The sequence below is a fragment of the Leptopilina boulardi genome, unplaced genomic scaffold (assembly GCF_019393585.1).
Source record: "Leptopilina boulardi isolate dan_hultmark-lab unplaced genomic scaffold, ZJU_Lbou_2.1 LbouV2_121, whole genome shotgun sequence".
Classification (NCBI taxonomy): Eukaryota; Metazoa; Arthropoda; class Insecta; order Hymenoptera; family Figitidae; genus Leptopilina; species Leptopilina boulardi.
In genome coordinates this window covers 805,491-825,436 of record NW_026137665.1, presented here as the reverse complement: position 1 = coordinate 825,436, position 19,946 = coordinate 805,491, and the positions used below count along the sequence as shown (strand labels likewise).

General features: G+C 26.3%; 1 protein-coding gene across 2 annotated transcripts; it reads right to left on the bottom strand.

The window, feature by feature from the left end:
* Positions 1-1,141: 1,141 nt before the first annotated feature.
* LOC127285769 (adenosine deaminase 2-like) lies at positions 1,142-19,821 on the bottom strand. 2 transcript variants are annotated; one of them, XM_051311957.1, is made up of 6 exons: positions 19,694-19,821; positions 8,454-8,629; positions 7,868-8,297; positions 7,093-7,254; positions 4,071-4,391; positions 1,142-1,780 (listed from the first exon to the last, which is right to left on the bottom strand). In XM_051311957.1, the coding sequence occupies exons 2-6, from the start codon at positions 8,482-8,484 to the stop codon at positions 1,354-1,356; spliced, it is 1,371 nt and encodes a 456-aa protein (XP_051167914.1). In that variant the 5' UTR covers positions 8,485-8,629; positions 19,694-19,821; the 3' UTR covers positions 1,142-1,353. The 2 variants fall into 2 exon arrangements, with proteins under 2 accessions (XP_051167914.1, XP_051167906.1); XM_051311949.1 differs by lacking the exon at positions 19,694-19,821 and having other exon boundaries at positions 8,454-8,800.
* Positions 19,822-19,946: the final 125 nt, after the last annotated feature.

The following is a 19,946-nucleotide window of genomic DNA, read 5'->3' as shown; positions in this document are numbered from 1 at the left end:
ACCAAAAATTTTTATTTAAAATTCTAATTTAATATAGAATTTTTATAAAATTTTATAAGATTTTTATTTTTTAGTTTACTTTATATTTCTTGTACAAAATGCAAATTTTTATTTTTATTTATTTATTTTTACAAATATTTTCAAAAAAAAAAATATATTTCATCATTATACAATTTTAATGTTCAATCAACTTTTGCCTCGAAATTTAACAAAAATTTAATTTAAAAATTTAGTGGATTTTTTACGATGAAAATTTAATTTTAATATTCAGTCAATTTTCCCGACAAAACTTTCATGAAATTTAAATTTAACTATTTAGTCAAATTTCGCGACGAGAAATTTTCATGAAAATTTAATTAAAATTTTCAGTCAACTTTTTGGCGTCAACATTTATATTTAAGGGTACATGTAAATCTTTAGACACAATTTTCACCAAATTTTGCAATTAAATACTGCGAAGTTTGCAAGTAAATTTTTAATAAATTTTTTTTTGGGAAAGTTTCGATGCTGTGTGGGTTTATTTAAATTCAACTTTTAATGATTCCAGTGGTTAAAATTAAAATTGCTAACACATTTACGGAAAAAAAATTTAAATTAAAAGTTGTTTATAAAAACTCAAAAATATGGATCTTGACTTTTTTTTATTTAATATCTGTTCGTTTCTTCTCATTACAATTAATAAGTTTAATAAAATAATTTCAATTTATGGAAAATCATTTTATTTATAAATATTTATAAAATTATCACATTATTTACAAATATAATAAAATTTTTGAAAAATATATAAATTAATTTGTAAAATTTGTCATTATTTTTCTATGGCAAATATAAAATATTTGTTTTATTATGTTTATTATCACTGAAAAGAAAAATTATATTTGTAATCGATTAATTAAAAGAAACAAAAAAATTTTAATGAAAATTTCTTTTGTGGAACAAATTTTGTAATTCAGAAAAAATTGAAATTGAAATTTCTTCCACAAATTTTAATATTTTTCATAGACAATTTTTTTTACACTTTTTTATGATTTTTAATACAAAAATGGTCAAAAATATTTTTTTCTTTAAATCTGTAAGAAAAAAAAATTTTTTTTATTACAACGAAAATTTCAATGGATTAAAATTTCAGCAGTTCCTCCCCTTTACCAAATAATCATAATTAAAAAAAAATCGGATCATTTTTTGCAAAATTTTAAGGAAACAAAATGAAGAAAATTTTGATATATGCAAAATTGTATAAGTAAATAATTTTTGTAAGTTTAAAATTTTTTTCTTTAAAAATTCGTATCTGTTTTTCCAATCGGATATTATTAATAATAATATTCTTTAAAATTTTTTTTTTTTAAATTGTTATTATAGTGACCTTGAGGATTCTGAATTATCTTTAAAATTTAATTCATTTTTATTAATAATATCATGTAGAAAATTTTTCCATTGTTCTAAAAAAATCTCTAAAGCCATTACTTTTTCATTAGTGTCCATTGAACTGTATTTTATTGAATTTAAAGCAAGCCTCTTTAATGCTCTCAAATCAGAATTCCTCGACATTATACCCATGAAGGCTTCATAAAAATCATAACTCAATCCCTTTGCCCCCCATAGTCCGGGATCATCACTACAAATCACCACAGGATAATTTTCCGCAAAAAGAATACTCGCCGGATGATTTCTTAGATCCGAAACAAGATTTAAAATTTGATTAGATATTGGATTCACTTCTATTGCAATGTTCTTTTTCTTAACAAGTTCCATTAATTTTGGATGTTTCGGTAGAGCAAAACTGAAAATTAATTTATGTAAAATTATCAATTTAAAAGAACTTATAGTAAAATTTAAATTATCAACAATTAATTCAACTTTTAATAAAAATTAAATCAATTGAAACCTAATTTTCACTGTAAACTTGATGGTATCATTTTGGAATGCAACGTTTTGATTCGATATAAGGTATCAAATTGATCCAAATATTTGGATAATTTTCAAGAAATGATCCAGAATATGGGATCATTTTTTGATAGCTGAATTGGTATCAAAATACAACTGTCATGGCTGGCATGATCTTATTGACAAGTTTATTAATTAATTTATTCACTGCACTGAATATTCAGATATTAAAAATACTTTTATTATGAATTTTAAGAAAGAGAGAAGCGAAAACTTATAAATTGCGAACAATTAAATAAGAAAAAATTTATTTCGAAATAAAATGAAATACACTAATCGTTATTTATGTTTATCACATAAGATTTAAGTTAAGCTCACAATTACAACACTTGAAAATTTTTAATTATTTTTATGGTTCAAATAATTATCAATAATTTATTTATTATAAATGAACAAAATTAAAGTAATGCACGCTTGATAAATATTTCTAATGCCTTGTCAATTAATGCAATTAATAATTTCCTATTACACAATATCATAATCGACATATATGACATTTGTAAACAAACAGGGTTGGGAAACAAGAGCCCAAAATATATTCGTCTAAATCGAATTTCAATCCTACCCAACTCTGCTTTGGACGAACATATTTTGGGCTCTTGTTTCCCAACCCTGTTTGTTTACAAATGTCATATATGTCGATTATGATATTGTGTAATAGGAAATTATTAATTGCATTAATTGACAACGCATTAGAAATATTTATCAAGTGTGCATTGCTTAAATTTTGTTCATTTACAATAAATAAATTATTGATAATTATTTGAACCATAAAAATAATTAAAAATTTTCAAGTGTTGTGATTGTGAACTTAACTTAAATCTTATGTGATAAACATAAATAAAGGTTAGTGTATTTCATTTTATTTCGAAATAAATTTTTTCTTATTTAATTGCTCGCAATTTATAAGTTTTCGTTTCTCTCTTTCTTAAAATTCATAATAAAAGTATTTTTAATATCTGAATATTCAGTGCAGTGAATAAATTAATTAATAAACTTGTCAATAAGAGCATGCCAGCCATGACAGTTATACTTTAATACCAATTCAGGTATCAAAAAATGATCCCATATTCTGGATCATTTCTTGAAAATGATCCAAATATTTGGATCAATTTGATACCTTATATTGATTGAAAACGTTGCATGAGTTGATTTTAAGGCCAGGTCCAAGTGAGGCAGCGCCATCTACATTGAAACTAAAAAGTTGGAAAATTTTCAACAGCCTTTTCTTGAAAACAAGAAGGTAAAATGCTTTTTCCTTTATGGATAATTGATTATTGGCAAGATAAACACCAGCTAAAACTTTTTTTGAGTTAAAATAATGAAAAAAAATTTCATGTCGATAAATTAAATATGAGCATTTTTTTCACAAAAACTGTAACAGTACTTTCTCAGAAATTACAATCAAAAATGCAATTTCCATTTGGAAAATTAATAAACGCTAAAAAATACACCACCTAAGATTTACCAATCACAAAAATAACAAAAAAAAAGTACATAACATATTTTACTCATTATGACAGCCGTTTGGCAGGTTATGTATGTCACCAGACGTTTCGCGGTTTTGCCGAAAGGAGGAGATTGGCGCTGTTGCTAACCACCTGAAATACATAATCTACCAAAGGGCTGTCACAATCAGTAAAGCAGTATCAATATGTGAAATATTTAATAACATTTTTTTTTGTTATTTTCGTGATTGGTAAATCTTAGGTCGTGTATTTTTTAGCGTTTATTAATTTTCCAAATGGAAATTGCATTTTTGATTGTAATTTCTGAGAAAGTACTGTTACAGTTTTTGTGAAAAAAGTGCTCATATTTAATTTATCGACTTTTTCATTATTTTAACTCAAAAAAAGTTTTAGCTGGTATATATCTTGCCAATAATCAATTATCCATAAAGGAAAAAGCATTTTACCATCTTGTTTTCAAGAAAAGGCTGTTGAAAATTTTCCAAAATTTTAGTATCAATGTAGATGGCGCTACCTCACTTGGACCTGGCCTTAATTCTTGTATCAATTTGATACACACAAGAAAACTGTGTTATTAAATTTAATACTGTCAATGAATGTGTTTTTAATTCTAAATTTTAATAAAAATTTTAAACTAAAAAAAAGGTTTCTTTTTACCCATGACCGATTCTTTTTGTATTTAGTAAAATTGCATCGATTAAATTTTCATCAGTGGAAAATCCATTCCAATCAGTTTCGCCGGCGTGAAAAAATGTTGCTTTATCCTCTCCTAACGATAGAATTTGATTTGCAAAATTACTTAATGGAGTTCCCTTATCCTCGTGACCAACCAAATCTAAACCGGCAACAAACGATGGAAATGCATTTTTTATCTCTTTAAAGGTATTCAAAAAATTATCCATTTGAGATTCAGTGAGTCTTCTTTGTTTAGAGTAAATTACTTTTACTCCCACAAAGTCGGGATGATCTTTAATAAATCTGTAAAAAAAAATTATTAATTTTATTAAATATTTTATATACCGCATTTATCTGTAATTAATTAATAAATTAAAGTTTTTTTTAACTATAAAAAAGCACAATTTTCTTCCTTACAAAATTTGAATTACTAAAAATTTTAACTAATTGGACCAATCAAAAAGAGCGCCATATATTTTTTGTTCGAAACTACCGGATTAAAACTTTGGTGATATTCCCGAAGAATTACTTGGCAAATTTAATTTTTCGAAATTTTATCTCAACATTATTTGTGTGTAGCTCAGCATCCGCTGGACCCGAGGGGGAATTTGCTAGTTAAAAACGTGTACACTTGACTACCGGTATTACACCTCATATTACCCTTATTACTAAGTTATTACACGTTATTACAGAGTATTACACATTATTACAGAGATATTACAGACTTTTTTGCGTTATTACAGCACCGTAATAACGCATTATTACACGGTATTACACGTTATTACACAAGTATTACAGGAAGAGTGTACACTTGACTACCTGAGTAAATTCCCCCTCGGCTGGACCAATCACAAAGTGCGCCATACATTTTTTGTTCAAAACACCCGGGTTAAGACTTTAAAACTATTCCCGAGAGATTAATTTGATATTTCAAAAAATCACGGTCGTCGCTAGGTCCCACATATCTACAAAAAATGTATGACGCACTTTTTAATTGGTCCAGCGGATGCTGAGCTACATTCAAATAAAGTTGAGAAAAAATTAAATTTGCTAAATAACCACTACGGAATAACATTAAACTCATTAGAAAAAAGTTCTGAACAAAAAATGTATGGCGCACTTTTTGATTGGTCCAGCGAATGCTGAGCTAGATCAAAGTAAATTTTGTGATTTTTTGAAATTTGACGCTTTGAAAATAGTGACAAAGTCTTAACCCGGAAGTTGTCTACAAAAAATGTATGACGCACTTTTTAATTGGTCTAGCGGATGCTGAGCTAAACTAGAAAACAATTTCGGAATAAATTTCGAAAAATTAAATTTGCAAGATATTCGTTCGGGAATACCGCCAAAAAAATAGTCAAAAAGTTTCGAACAAAAAATGTGTGGCACACTTTTTGATTGGTCCAGCGGATGCTGAGCTAGGTCAAAATTAAATGTAAGTTAGATTTAGGTTATATGCGTCATAATTCATAAACGTGTGTAGGTTTAAAGTGTAAAAAAAACATCGAACTGTGCAAACGAGAAAGTGTATTATCATTCTGTGCTAATCAGTGTTTAAAATTAACAATTATTGTGAAAAAAAAAAAAATTCTTTTTGTTACTTATCAGTCTAACTATTTTTTGACAATCATAGAAATGGCGGAAATAATTTTTAAAATTTTAAGGAATTTAAATGGAACTTGATTTTTGTATAAATTAAAAAAAATGTCCGACATTTTGGATCCGCCATCTTGAATTTTTTTTTTTTTGAGGTCATATTTGAATTTAGAGACTCTGAAAACCCTTATATAGGGGAGAGTGGGGCAATTAAATTAGTTCAAATGTCTTTGAAAGTTCTTCCTTGAACATTAGAGAATAAGAAAATAAGGTCAATTGCATGAAAAAAATTTTTTTGATCAATTTAAACCAGCTTTTTAAAAAAAATGCAAAGTACCCCGTTTTGCTCCGATGGTGGGGAAAAACCGGGTACCACCAAGAAAATATATAAATCATGGAATATTCTTTAACTTTTTGTTCAATTATTATTATATATCACTTACATTATAGAAAATAATTAATATTCAATAAATTTAATCTAAATATATTATATTAATAATGAATAACAGCAGTTAAATCTTTTAAAACGAAATTTTTTCATATAATATGAAAAATTTCGTTTAAAAATATGAATCATATTTTTATTAATTTTTTATCGTTTATTTATCGTTATGGTTAATAAATGATATATTGAAAGTTAAACATCGATTTCGAAACATACATATCGTTTATTTTGAGATAAAATTTAAATATATAAAAGATATATGTAAATAGGTGACACAAATGGAAATACCTATCATGGAAAACTGGAGGTACCACGTTTTCCCCCACTCTTCCCTACTAAGTTTCATGAAAATTTTGTCGACTAGAATTTGTTGGACATTTTGGGACCATATAGTAACAATTTGTGAAAGGGTTTAAATCTGTATTTTTTTGTTACTTGAAGTTTTCTTATTGATTAAAAGATTTGAAATAGTTTTCAAAATTTTATGTAAATAAAAGATAAACAAACTTCAAGTTACAAAAAATTTGATAAAAATACAGATTTAACCTGAGAATAAAGTACATTTTTAAATTAATTATTATATTTCCGAAAAATATTCTGAAGGTACACAGAAAATTAAAAGGCATTAAAATAAGCTGCAACGCTTATTATTTTAATCCAATTTTGCTTATTTTAATCCATTTTGGTATTAAAATAAGCAAAATTGGATTAAAATAATAAGCGTTGCAGCTTATCTTAATACCTTATAATTTTCTGTGTACTTATTAAATTTTTTAAAATTGGTGCACAACGACCTTAATCGAAATATAATGGTTTTGACCCTAATATTATAAATTTTTGTTTATTCATCGATAATTTGAGAATACCATTATATTAAAAGATAAAAATTCAATGCCAACAAAAGTTATTATTATGAATAATCAATGTAACAATAACAATGATTCTAAATTTATCAATACACACCTGTCGACTACATTCTTCATAATGACGATAACTTCTTTTGGTGTGTAAATGTGCCCATTCAAATCATACAATTTAGGTAAACTCACTCTTAATTCGACATATAAAATTTTATCATCATAATTTTCTTTTAATAATTGATAATAGTAGTCGGAGAAAACAGGCCTAAAAATATAAATAAATGAAATCAATTGATTAAGTGTATATAATTGAGTCGGATTTCAAAGCTATACAAAAATTTTCATGATAAATGGTAAATTGAACAAAACATAAATATTGTTATTTTTACATTTGATGTTTCTACTTTTGTTATTTTACACTCAGAAAAAAGATATGTTTGAACCTAATGTACCATTTTTTTATATTTACCCAATTTTTTTGGTTAGTTCAAACAAAATTTGTTTAATTCAAATAAATATTTATTTGATCTAAATAACTGTTTGGTTTATTTTAATAAATTTTTTGAACAAAGAAAAAATTTGATTAAGCTAAATAAACGTTTAGTTTATGCAACCAAATGTTTGGTTAACTGTATATCAATGCATTTATTTTGTTGATTTAACCAAAATTTGGTTGCTTCAAACGAATTTTTTTCTGAGTGTAATTATTTATAATTTTTCCTTAATTGTTTTTTTTTACATTCAGAAAATTGTTTTTTTTTTTGAAAAATTTTTGTGTAGCTTTCATATATATCAATTCGAATAATTGAAAATAATTTCATAAAAGTGATGGTAAAATAAATATTTTTTTAAAATCAAATAATATTTTTAATTATTACTTGTATCTCATGAAAGAACCAAGGAAATAGAAGAGATTTTGAAATTTTGTCCATGCTTTATAACCATCAGGATAAATTTCATTTGGATTATCTGTCAACATTGACATGTGATGCAAAATTTGATTATTAATTTTTTTCTCACTTTCTGCATCATTTCTAACGTCACTGAGCAATTTCCACTCACAAGAATTATCAGGAATGTTAAAAAATTGCAGTTGCAATTTACCACTAATATCACAAATATAAAGATTGGGTAGATAAGTGACATTTTCTAAAACATATTTCTGTGAAACGGTTCCCACATCGTGTGCATGTAATAGTCCACCTTTTGGTAGTTTTTGAATTATTTTAAAAACTTGTGATTTTTCAATTTTCTCTTTTACTTTCATGAAATTAGATCGTGGAAGAAATTTGCCTTCATCTTCGAAACCTATATATGAAAAATACAAATCCAGTTGCTTTTTTATTTATTTATTTTTTTTTAAATACATAAAATTAAAATTTTGAGTAATTTTTACAGCACAATACAATAAGAAAAAAGATGATAATATTATAAATTTCAAATTGAATTTTAAATAATACGAACCTTCATCGATTTCATGCAATTTTGCCTTCATTAAAATTTGATTAACAAGTATTTCATCTTTATTTAACACAATTTCCGATCCAAATGAAGAACTTTTTTCAATTCGAATAATTTCAGCACGTTCATGCCAATAATCTTCAACAATTGGCAGGGCAAAAACTAATGATGTATAAAAACTAAAGAAAAAATTTATACTAAGTAAATTTATAATTTTTTTTAACATTTTAATATTTTCTTCAAAAAAAAAATAAATAAAATAATAATAATAATGACAACGCTTAAAATACGTTATTTCACGTATGAAATATTGAATAACTGAAAATGAATTTAAAAAAAAAATTCTATATAACTGAATGGGACATCGTTATTTCATGTAGGTATATTTAAGGCTGATGAAAATATTTAATATATTGTGAAATTATATAAAAAGATTAAATTGAATCATATTTAATGATCATCAATCACCATTTAATCAAATTCTATCATCCATTATTAAATTTAATTACCTATAGAAACTATTGACATAAAAATTATTAATTTGTTATTCTTTTATTAATATAAACGTCTTTATGTTTAGAGTTATAGAAAAAAATTTAATAAAACAAATTAGGATTATTTGTTTCACAACAGGTGATGAGTATAAATAACAGAAGTATAAAACAAAATTTCATTTATTATTATAATGGATATTTTTTTATACAATACTAAACAGATAAGAAACATTAATAACCCAATAGGGTATAGAAAAAGTTTTTTACATAATAAAGTGTTTAAACAGAATTTTCAATTTCATATATATATATATATACAATTTTAATTTCTCTTCCAAACTAATACCCCAGTGGAAATCTTCCCAAAGTCGCCCAAAGTGAGACTGGGCGCCAATCTGGGCCCAACTTGGCTTCCCAAAGTTTGAAAAATGAAGAAATAAAATAATTAAGTTAATTAAATTATTATTTAAATAATATGCTAAAAAAATATACAAAAAAGCGCAACTGTGAAAAACTGAAAAAAATGTTTGTTTTTCATTGTACTTGGGCAAAGTTTGGGTCAACCCAACCTGGCCCCAACTGGGATTTCCCAAAGTATTCCCAAACTCAAATTTAATTTAATATTCTGTTATAAATGAATAAAAAACTTGAGAAATAATAAAACTAGTTAATTATATTTAATTTATATGCCGTTTGGAGATTTTTCCAAAAGCCAATATGGGCAAAATTCACATTTAAGGAAAAATAAGGAAATTGAAAACTTTAGTTAATTATATTAATGCTTAAATAATACCTTCCCTGAATAAATAAAATGTATGTCAAGTTCTTAGTTTTTAATTTATTAAGCTAATTATTATTATTATTATTATTATTAATATTAATATTAAGCTATTATTAAGCTATTATTAAGCTATTATTATTAAGCTAATTAATAATAATAACTTAGTCGTTTTTTGAGTTTGGGCTTTCCCACTCTCAATCATTTATTTCCTATTTTTATTCAATTTATTAATAATAATTGAACAAAATTTTGACTTCAACGACAACTATACTTTGGTACTTATTAATTACTGGTAAAAATGTTAAATTAAAATAAATGAAATTAAGTAAGTGATTATATTTTAATTTATTGTCTAACCTAATGATATTTTTCACATCTTTGATACTGAGAAATTAAAACTTGTCTGCAGGTACGCGTCGTTAGCATAGTGGTTAGAGCGTTAATCTATAAGGTCGTAGGTTCGATTCCCCTCGTGCGCAGTTTTCTTTATTTCATAGGTTTGCGTTATTTCTAGATTTTCATTTATAAGTTGTACCAAAACTTGAAAATCTAATACATATACACTATTATTTCATTTTTAAATTATATAAATATTTTTTTTACTTTTTTTACTATATACATTGTTTGTTAGTCGTCATCTTTAATACAATTTAATTTAAAAGTAAATTATATTTATTCATTTAATTTACTCTTTTGTTGTTAAATTATTTATATAATTATTAATTAACAATTATAAATAAAAATGGAATAACTCAATCTGTACCCAGCTGAGATTTTCCAACCTTGGGAAATCTTTGGGTTCAGCGTTACGCGCCTAGTTTGGGCGTTGTCTGGGTTGCCAACTTTGGACATTGGGAAACCCAGTTTGGACTAGATTGGGGCCCAGTCGACTTTTCCACACGGGTAGAGTTGTAACAAACTTTTGAATTAACGAATTTTTAAAATGCCGAATTTTTATTTATCCAAAATTGCGAATGCACAGTGGCCGATTTCCCGAAAAACCTGGCCAAAAGTCAAAAAATTTTTTTTAGAAATTTATACTTTTTATTATGGAATATTATAAAGGAGGGTTCACTGCATAATTTTGCAAAAAAAAAATTACACTTTTTTCATCACCCAATTTATTATGTGAACAAGTAAAAGTGATCTTTGCCAGAGATTTACTCAGAACCTTTCATAACTATAAATTCTCGTCACAGTTAAAATAGTGAAAATATACTAATATACAGCAGATTTTTGAATATCTTTTTTTGGGAATTATTAACAGAGGTGTATGAAATAGGTTGAATGTATTTATCATCACATTTAAAACGTACAGTTTTTAAAAAATGACATTAAACATCGCTATTCATGGCTACGATTTTTGTATTGTTTTATCAACGTAAATCATGAAAATAGTTGTGAAATCCACCGATATCCGCGCCCTACCTGGTATTATCATAAACTAGAATATATTTTTGATTCGTTTTAATTGAAATCAGCTGCCCCAAGCTGCCCCTGCAGTTTTGGTATCACTTTTTATTTCACCCAGCGCGTTGCACCGGCCGGCGGTGCAACTGAACGTGAAAGACTGACTTTTTCTTCCTTCGCATTCGCTTTAAACTAAAATTTAAGCACTTTCTGTAATTTAAAAAAAATAAACTCTAACACATATACGCAATTTTATAATACCAGCAAATATTTTGGATCCGCCATATTGAATTTGATAAAACAAATGTAAAATTTGATTTCAGAAACCCAGTAAACGTAAGTATACTAAGTTTGGTTAAAATCGTACCATTTTTTAATTTTTAGCAAAGTTTTTTAAAATCTAAACGGCCATTTTGGATCCGCCATTTTGAATTTGACACAACCAATGTAAAATTTGAATTCAGAAGCCCAAAAAACATGGGTATACCAATTTTGATTGAAATCGTATCATTTTTCGATTTTCAGCAAAGTTTTTTTAAATCTAAACGGCCATTTTGGATCCGCCATTTTGAATTTGACACAACCAATGTAAAATTTGAATTCAGAAGCCCAAAAAACATGGGTATACCAATTTTGGTTGAAATCGTATCATTTTTCGATTTTTGGCCAGGTTTTTCGGGAAATCGGCCACTGTGGAATGGTCGAATAGACAATCCACATAAAGATTTCGGTGGGATTTTTAAAATTGACCAATCACACGATTTTTTTTTGACAATTTCTGATTGGTCAATTTTAAAAATCGCGTTAAAATCTGTGGTTGAAAGGCATAACAGCACAACTGCATTTGTCACGATTTTGAGAAAAATGAGTTTTAATATTCATTTAGCTCTGTCAAATCAGAAAATCAACGGATGTGTTTGGTATTCGGCATTTAGTCTCATTATTTAATGTATTTTTAAAATACATTTATCACATTTAATAAAACGCACGAATTCATATGGAATTTAATATATTCTTAGTCAAATTGAAAGTTTTTTTTGCAGTTATGTGTTTATGCTGTTAAAGTTTAAATATGTAACCAAGTTCACTCTATTTTTCATGTCATAATAAATTGTCAAAATGGATTTAATAGCGACGTACGAATCTGAGTCTGAAACAAATATATCTGAAGGAGATGATTATAATGAAGGCAAAAGAATAACATTATTATTTATGTTTATTGTATCTATGAAAAAAATCAAACGAATATTTTTTAAAAATAGGTTATAAAATTGGTTAGGTTTTATGTTTACATTTCCGTAATTTCTCAAATTTAATATTTTTTGTGAAGATATCGAGAAGAATGAAGATACCTGTGATTCAAAAGAATTAATGAAAAGAGAAAATCGAAAAATTAGTCAAACTAATAAAAAATTTTATTTTTTCTGAAATTCCTTATTATAAGATAAAAATAAATAATAAATAAATAAATAATATTTTTATTTTAAAATATTACTTTAATTTTGTAGATTACGTCAATTGTTTTTTTATTCTGAATGCAGTTATGCGCTTATGCCTATCGCCTATTGCCAAAAGTGCAGTTATGCGATTAGGTTTTTCATCATTTTCTACTTAAATAGTTACATAAATGATTTTTCAACTATGAATTTTTGGAAAGCATTACTAAATGAACTAGAATCTGGTGTTATCTCAAATTTGATAAAAATGTCAGTTATGCTGTTATGCCTTTCAATCACAGAATTTTGGACAAATAAAAAGCATTCTGTACAATATCGATACATAATGGTACGGTCACAGCTCACGGCTGCCTATGCAGGCAGCCAGTAAGAGGCAATCAGAGAGTCAGTAGATTTAAATTTGAATTTTCTGTCTCTCTTACTCTTGTACGTTTTCTGCGTGGTGTGATCGTACCATAAGAATTCTATTAAGCAAAAATTCGTATAAAATATCCTAGATATAATGTTTATCAAAATCTATTAAAATTTAAATATTATATCGAGTACCACAGATCAAAAAAATTTATTGTGCAGTATTTTTTAGTTTTTCAAAATTCAAATGGCGGACGATTTTTTGAAAAATCATTGTATTTTCTTTAAAAAAAGGGTTTCTAGGGATTTTTGAGGTCGCTGATTAAAAATCTAATGTCAGATTCTTAAAATTTTGAAAAATTAAAAATGGCTGATTAGCCACCCCAAAAATCCTAAGATACCCATTGCACAAAAATTAAATATTTTTTCAAAGAAACCAATATTTTAGTCATAATTCATCCGCCATATTGGATCTGCTAATTTGAATTTTGGAATTCTGACTTCGGATTTGCAGCGACCATAAAAACCCATGATAACTAATTTTTAAGCAAATCCAAGCAATTTTTTAAAATATCGTTCGCCATATTAGGTCCGCCATTTTGAATTTTGAATAACTAACATCGGATTTGTAATCAGCGACTCCAAAAACCCCCCGAGTACCATAATTTTTAAGCAAATTCATTAGATCTTTTGACTTTTTTTTAATCTATAATTGAGTAATTTTTTATGATTTCAATTTTCTCTTTTTCATTTATAATAAAATAAAAAAATTAAACTATGTAAACATTCTGCTTAATTTTATGAAATTATAAAAAAAAATTATTTTTTTTAGAAGAAAAACTATTAATTTTTCTCAACTAATTAAACTTTACATTTTTGTATAAATTTAAAAATTTCTGTTTTTCTTATTCTTAATTAATCTTAATTGACTATGAATCTATATATTTCTTACAAATAAAAAACAAATTTGAGAAAATCAGTTTTTGTCAATTCCATCCTATATTATTTTATTATTGCGCCCAGATATGTATATATATATATTTATAATTAAAATTCTTTATGTCCCAATTAATTATAAATGTTTATAGTAAAATTTGGTTTTATGGCTTTTTATAGGACAAGTAAAAGAAATTAAGAAACATCTTTAACGTTTCGGAATCGGTACCGATTCCCTCATCAGAATTTATTTCATCTAAAAGAACAATGTTACAATTAGAACTATTTTAAGGTTATAAATTCAAAAAATGCGAAAAAGAAAAATACATACCAATTAATCCTGAGGAATTAATTTTAATAGTTGTGAATCAAATAAAAGATCATTTCTGAAAAGAAAAATTAATTAAATTAATTATTAATTATTAATTTATTAAAATTAATTCCTCAGGATTAATTGGTATGTATTTTTCTTTTTCGCATTTTTTGAATTTATAACCTTAAAATAGTTCTAATTGTAACATTGTTCTTTTAGATGAAATAAATTCTGATGAGGGAATCGGTACCGATTCCGAAACGTTAAAGATGTTTCTTAATTTCTTTTACTTGTCCTATAAAAAGCCATAAAACCAAATTTTACTATAAACATTTATATTTATAATATTAAATTCATCATACATGCATTTACTGTATGATAATTACCATGGGTGATATTAATTTTTTAATTCCTAATTGAATTAATGATGATTCCTTTTTTGTAACACATTCACGGAGAGACCGCCAGTTGGAAAAATTACTAAAAAAATTTACAAGTAGCGGAAATAAGGTTACATTGTCAAATATTGCTGTAGGAAATCGAAAATTCTACTAGCAGCATACTTAATAAAACCTGTAGACTATAGTAAAATTGTACACAAATTGGAATAGAAATTACTATAGTCTACAGTTTTATTAAGTATGCTGTATGACAAAGTAACCTTATTTCCGCTACTTGTAAATCTTTTTAGTAATTTTTCCAACCGGCGGTCTCTCCGTGTTGAAATATAGTTGCATATATTTTTATCTGCAGATATAGAAGGTAATATAATTTATTATTTAAAGAATAGGTAGTTTGGTTGCTTAAGTACAAACAAAATTTTTTTGTTGGGTCAAACAAATTTTGGATGCTCTGGCTCAACATTTTTTTCAGTGTATATAATAGTGCCAACAATTATTGAGTTAGTTACCCTATTTTAAATAAAGAAGTAATTTTTGACTTTACCGACAATGCGACATCTATTAGATACCATTAGAACTTTGTGGTTGGATCTCATTTGAAGAGCAGAAAATAATTATATGGATGAGATTTATTGATTATTAATTTTTATTGATTTATTATTGATTCTTAATTATTTTTCTGAAATAATTATTTCAGAACAATTATTTATTTCAATAATTATTTTCTAAATTATCTTTTAATGAGCTTCAACCACAGAGTTCTAATGGTATCTAATAGATGTCGCATTGCCGCGGTAAAGTCAAAAATTAATTCTTAACTTAAAAAATACTGTTATACCATTTAAATAAATTTTAATTTTTTTAGTGACGAATTTTAAAAAACCTGGTTTTTCTGATTACATGAACTAATTAAATTCTGTTTTAATCCCTTGCAGAAAAATTTTCTGGGGCTGGCCTAATTCTAGCCAGACCCGTCTAGTTTCCAGACTAGCAGCTGCCCAAAAACTCTAGCCAGCGGCTGGCCAAAAGTGTAACGCTAGAAGCAGTCAGACGCTGGCCAGACGGTCTGACCTGGCGCTGGACAGATGACCAGTATTTTCTATTAAATTTAATTGATTTAATTTATACACTGAAAGAAAATTCATACTACTAAGTATTAAACTCATATTAGAGTTTAATATAAATGTTACAATTTAGGGAAAAAGTGCACCTATACTGATTACTATTACAGTTTTTATGAAAATATATAATGAATTTAAGAGTAACTATTATTTTAAGAAATAAAAATTAGTATATTTATTTTAAAAATTAGTATTTTCTTTATGAATTCACAGAATACGAAATATTATAATAAATAATTTCACAAAATAGTAAGAAAAATAACATATATCCGTATACTTATTTCACATTTTGTAAAACTTTATATTAAAAGTCACGGATTTTCCCGAGAGACTACGAATTTAACCGAAGTTCTGTCTGTTTGCGGCTTCGTGTCCTACTCGAACTTCTACGACTTGATCCGATTTTCGAAAGTGTTGTTAACCAGCAGAACGTACCTATCAACTGTCAACACACGTGTTTCAAATGTTTATAGTGCCACAGAAAACATTTATAATTATTAAATTTATTATTATTTTTATTAATTATTATTTTTTGATGTCATCTTTACAATTATTTGATTTTTATTTGCAATAAAAATTTTTATAACAATCATAATTTTTAATCTGAAAAAAAAGAAAAATCTATATAAACAATTAATAATAAAAATGAACCCAGCGTAACCTCTATAAAATTACACCATTGGCACCAGTAAACTATTTTTTATTATTAAGTTATTATAAGTAAACTTCTTTCTCGCAAGTGGTAAAAATATTCAGTAGTTAGTATATAAGAAATCGATATATGCCGACCCCCAGCGAAATTTATCGTTATGCGTATAGAATTGTAAGTGTAGGTTTCGTTGCGATCGTGTAATGTCTATGTATAAGCGAAATGAACGTGCGTGTTCATTAGTATGTGTGTTAACCTGTATCGTAAGTGTGAATGTGTTGTTCCTAGTCTCACTCCTCTTCCTCCCGAGAATTAACGGAAACGTCCGAGTTTCCACTTTTTTTCCCTTTTCTTCCGACATTCTGAATTTTTCGTATAAAGTTTTACAAATATTAGAACGCTACATTCCATATAATGCAACAACTCTATGAGAATTTAATATAATATTTTCAAATATTGGTAATCTTTTTACGTTCTTTCTACAATAATTATTAATATTTGAAAAAAGATTTTAAGTTGGAACTTTAATATAAAGTATATTGAATTTTAATAAAAAGTACACTTTTCCCTAAATTCTAAAAGAATATATTAAAATGTAATACGCATTTTGTTATTTTTTCCTATGAAATTTCTTTCAGTGTAAGAACAATTCGTTATATTTCTGAACTTAAAAAAAATTGCACATACAATAAAAATTAATATTATCCACAATTCTTATTAACTCAATACACTTGCACATATCTAATATTAAATTTCAAAAATTAAATTAAAATTTACCACCCACGAGGATCAAACCCATGACCCTATACCTAACCTAAGACCTAAGACGTAATTGTCTATATGAACTACAATTGTAAAAATCTTAATTTATATTATATATTTTACTTAATTTAACTATTTAATAATAGTTATACTCTTTTCACTATAAAAAAATTAGGATTAGTTTTTTTATTATTGTTTTTTATAATTTTGCAACACAGAAAAAACCTGAATTCAAATTGAGTATAGATTCTATACTCAATTTGATTCCCAACAAAAATGAAACTGGTTGTCTCATTTCGAGTTCTAAGGTAAAAGTATCAAAATGAAACAGGCAAGTTTCATTTTGAGAAAAAGAAAAATGGAAAAATATTGTGAAATAACGAATAATTTTGCACAAAAACATGAAATATAATAATTACAAAGAAGTAAATAACACGCTAGACTTAATATATTTGATTAAAAATTGCTTGTAATCGCGTAATAAAATAATAAAGGAAATATGTTTTTAGGTTAGAAAAATGAAAACATGTGTTTTGACAACAGGAACGGTACTGCCAACTTAAATAATAGCGGTAAATTTAAAAACTTATGAAATTAATTATTATCTACGTAAATAATAATAAATAATTTTTATTTAAAAACTTCTAAATATTCGTACTGGTCAAAATAATCTTTCTGGTGTTGTTGAAATATTAGAAACAATAATTGAAATACAAAATTACTCTGCTTATGATGCCAACTTAGAAATCTGAAATTCCAGCCAATATCATTTTGAATAACATGAAGTTTGTCCCATACTCATTTCGATACCCAAAAGAAAATGAGTTGCAACAAAAATGAGTCCAAGTTTTTTCTGTGAATTGAATTGTTTAATATAAAATTTTCTTTTTTAAAATAGTAAATAAAATGTAAGCGTAAATTAAATGAAAAAAAAATTGAAAAATCCGATTAATCTCAATTACACAGCCCCACAAAAAAAAAGTGTCGTGCGCGGCAGACCAGACTAGTCATTTCCTATGTATTTTGGTGATAAATTGCTCATCTTTTAACAATTCGCGAATACGTGGTCCGTCGAAAACCCCTTCTTTTAGTTTCGCATCAGAGATTTCTGGAAACTTTTGTTCCAGGTATTTGAAACAGTTTCCTTTTTTATCTAAGGCTTTGACAAACTGTTTAATTGCTCCTAGTTTCGTGTGTAAGGGTGGAATTATCACCATTGAAGGGTCGATTAGAGGATTTTCTATTATATTTTTTGAACCTGGTTCGAAAGAATTCCTTTTTGGCCATTGTTTTTTAATGTAGTGATTTGCTCGATCTCTACTGTCCCACAAACACAGGAAACATGGTGTTTTTGTAAAACCTGATTGTTGTCCAAGTAGTATGCTTAAAATCTTGAAATCTCCACAAATTTGCCAGTTGTGTTCTCGGTATCTAATTTTATCCAAAACTAGTTTCATATATTCATAGTTTTCTTTCATTTCTGTTGAATGCGCTATTAGAATTGGGGCCATATTGGAGCCGCCATTTTAAATTTTGAAAATCAAACTTTAAATTCGTCATCAGCGACCCAAAAAACTCCTAGATACCAAGTTTGAAGTAAATCCATCAATATTTACAAAATTCGTCCGCCATATTGGAGCCGCCATTTTGAATTTTGACAATCTAACTTTAAATTCGTCATCAGCGACCCAAAAAAACCCCTTGATTCCAAGTTTGAAGTAAATCCATCAATTTTTTTAAAAAATAGCCTACCTCTCAAAATCCGTCAGGTTTTTGGAGGTTAGAAAAAAATCCTGACGTGATGGAGCAAAACGGACTTCGGATTCTCAGATCATCTGTAAGAGGTTTTGAGTATTGCCAAGCTTTTATCTTGACAATTGGCAGCAAGATAAAAAAAGTTATCGCTCAATGCAGAAAAACTTGAAAATCAAACTGTTTTAGTATTTTGTCTCACATTTCTAAAAAAAACTGACTTAAAAATCATACCAAATTTTTTTCTTATTCCTTATGACTCCTATAACAGAAATTCACTTGAATTTTTGATTTTTGTCAATTTGGTTAATAATGGCAAGCTGTCTCCATTTACCCTGAGTTTTCAAATTTTTGGGGTAAATGAGGACAGCTTGTTATTATTAACCAAATTAATAAAAATCAAAAATTCAAGTGAATTTCTATTATGGGAGTCATAAGGAATAAGAAAAAAAATTTGGTATGATTTTTAAGTCAGTTTTCTTTGAAATGAGAGACAAAATACTGAAATAAAAAAAAAAATAAATAAAAAAATTTCAATTGGTTCAACTATTATATATCTACTACAAATTTTTTTTCAAGTTTTTTCATCCCTTAATACAGTAATATACCTAAGGAAACTTTTTTCTTAAAACTTTCTTAGAAACTATGCTGTCCCCATTTACCCCAAATTTTATGAAATTTTCTAAATTTTGGGGGTAAATGGGTACAGTCAGTTTCATGCGTTTAAAGTTTATATAAATTTTTTTCTGCTGCATAAAATTAATCCTGGGAATGTAAATAACAACTTAAAAAAAAAAATAAACCCGCAAATATTACCTTTTAAAGGAAGAAAATTACGTAATTTGTGAAAAATAGCGATTTTGTCCCCAATTTACTCCAACTGACCCTATATTCAGTTATTTTTCATTTTTTCTCAATAACCAGACTACTGTTTTATTATAAAAAAATATTCAATTAAAAAAATTTATATAATAACAAAATTCACGGGCGAATTTATTCTGGTTGTTGAAAAAAATTTACAAAATTAATTATTTAGTATTTAATCAAATGTTTCATTGTAATAAATAAG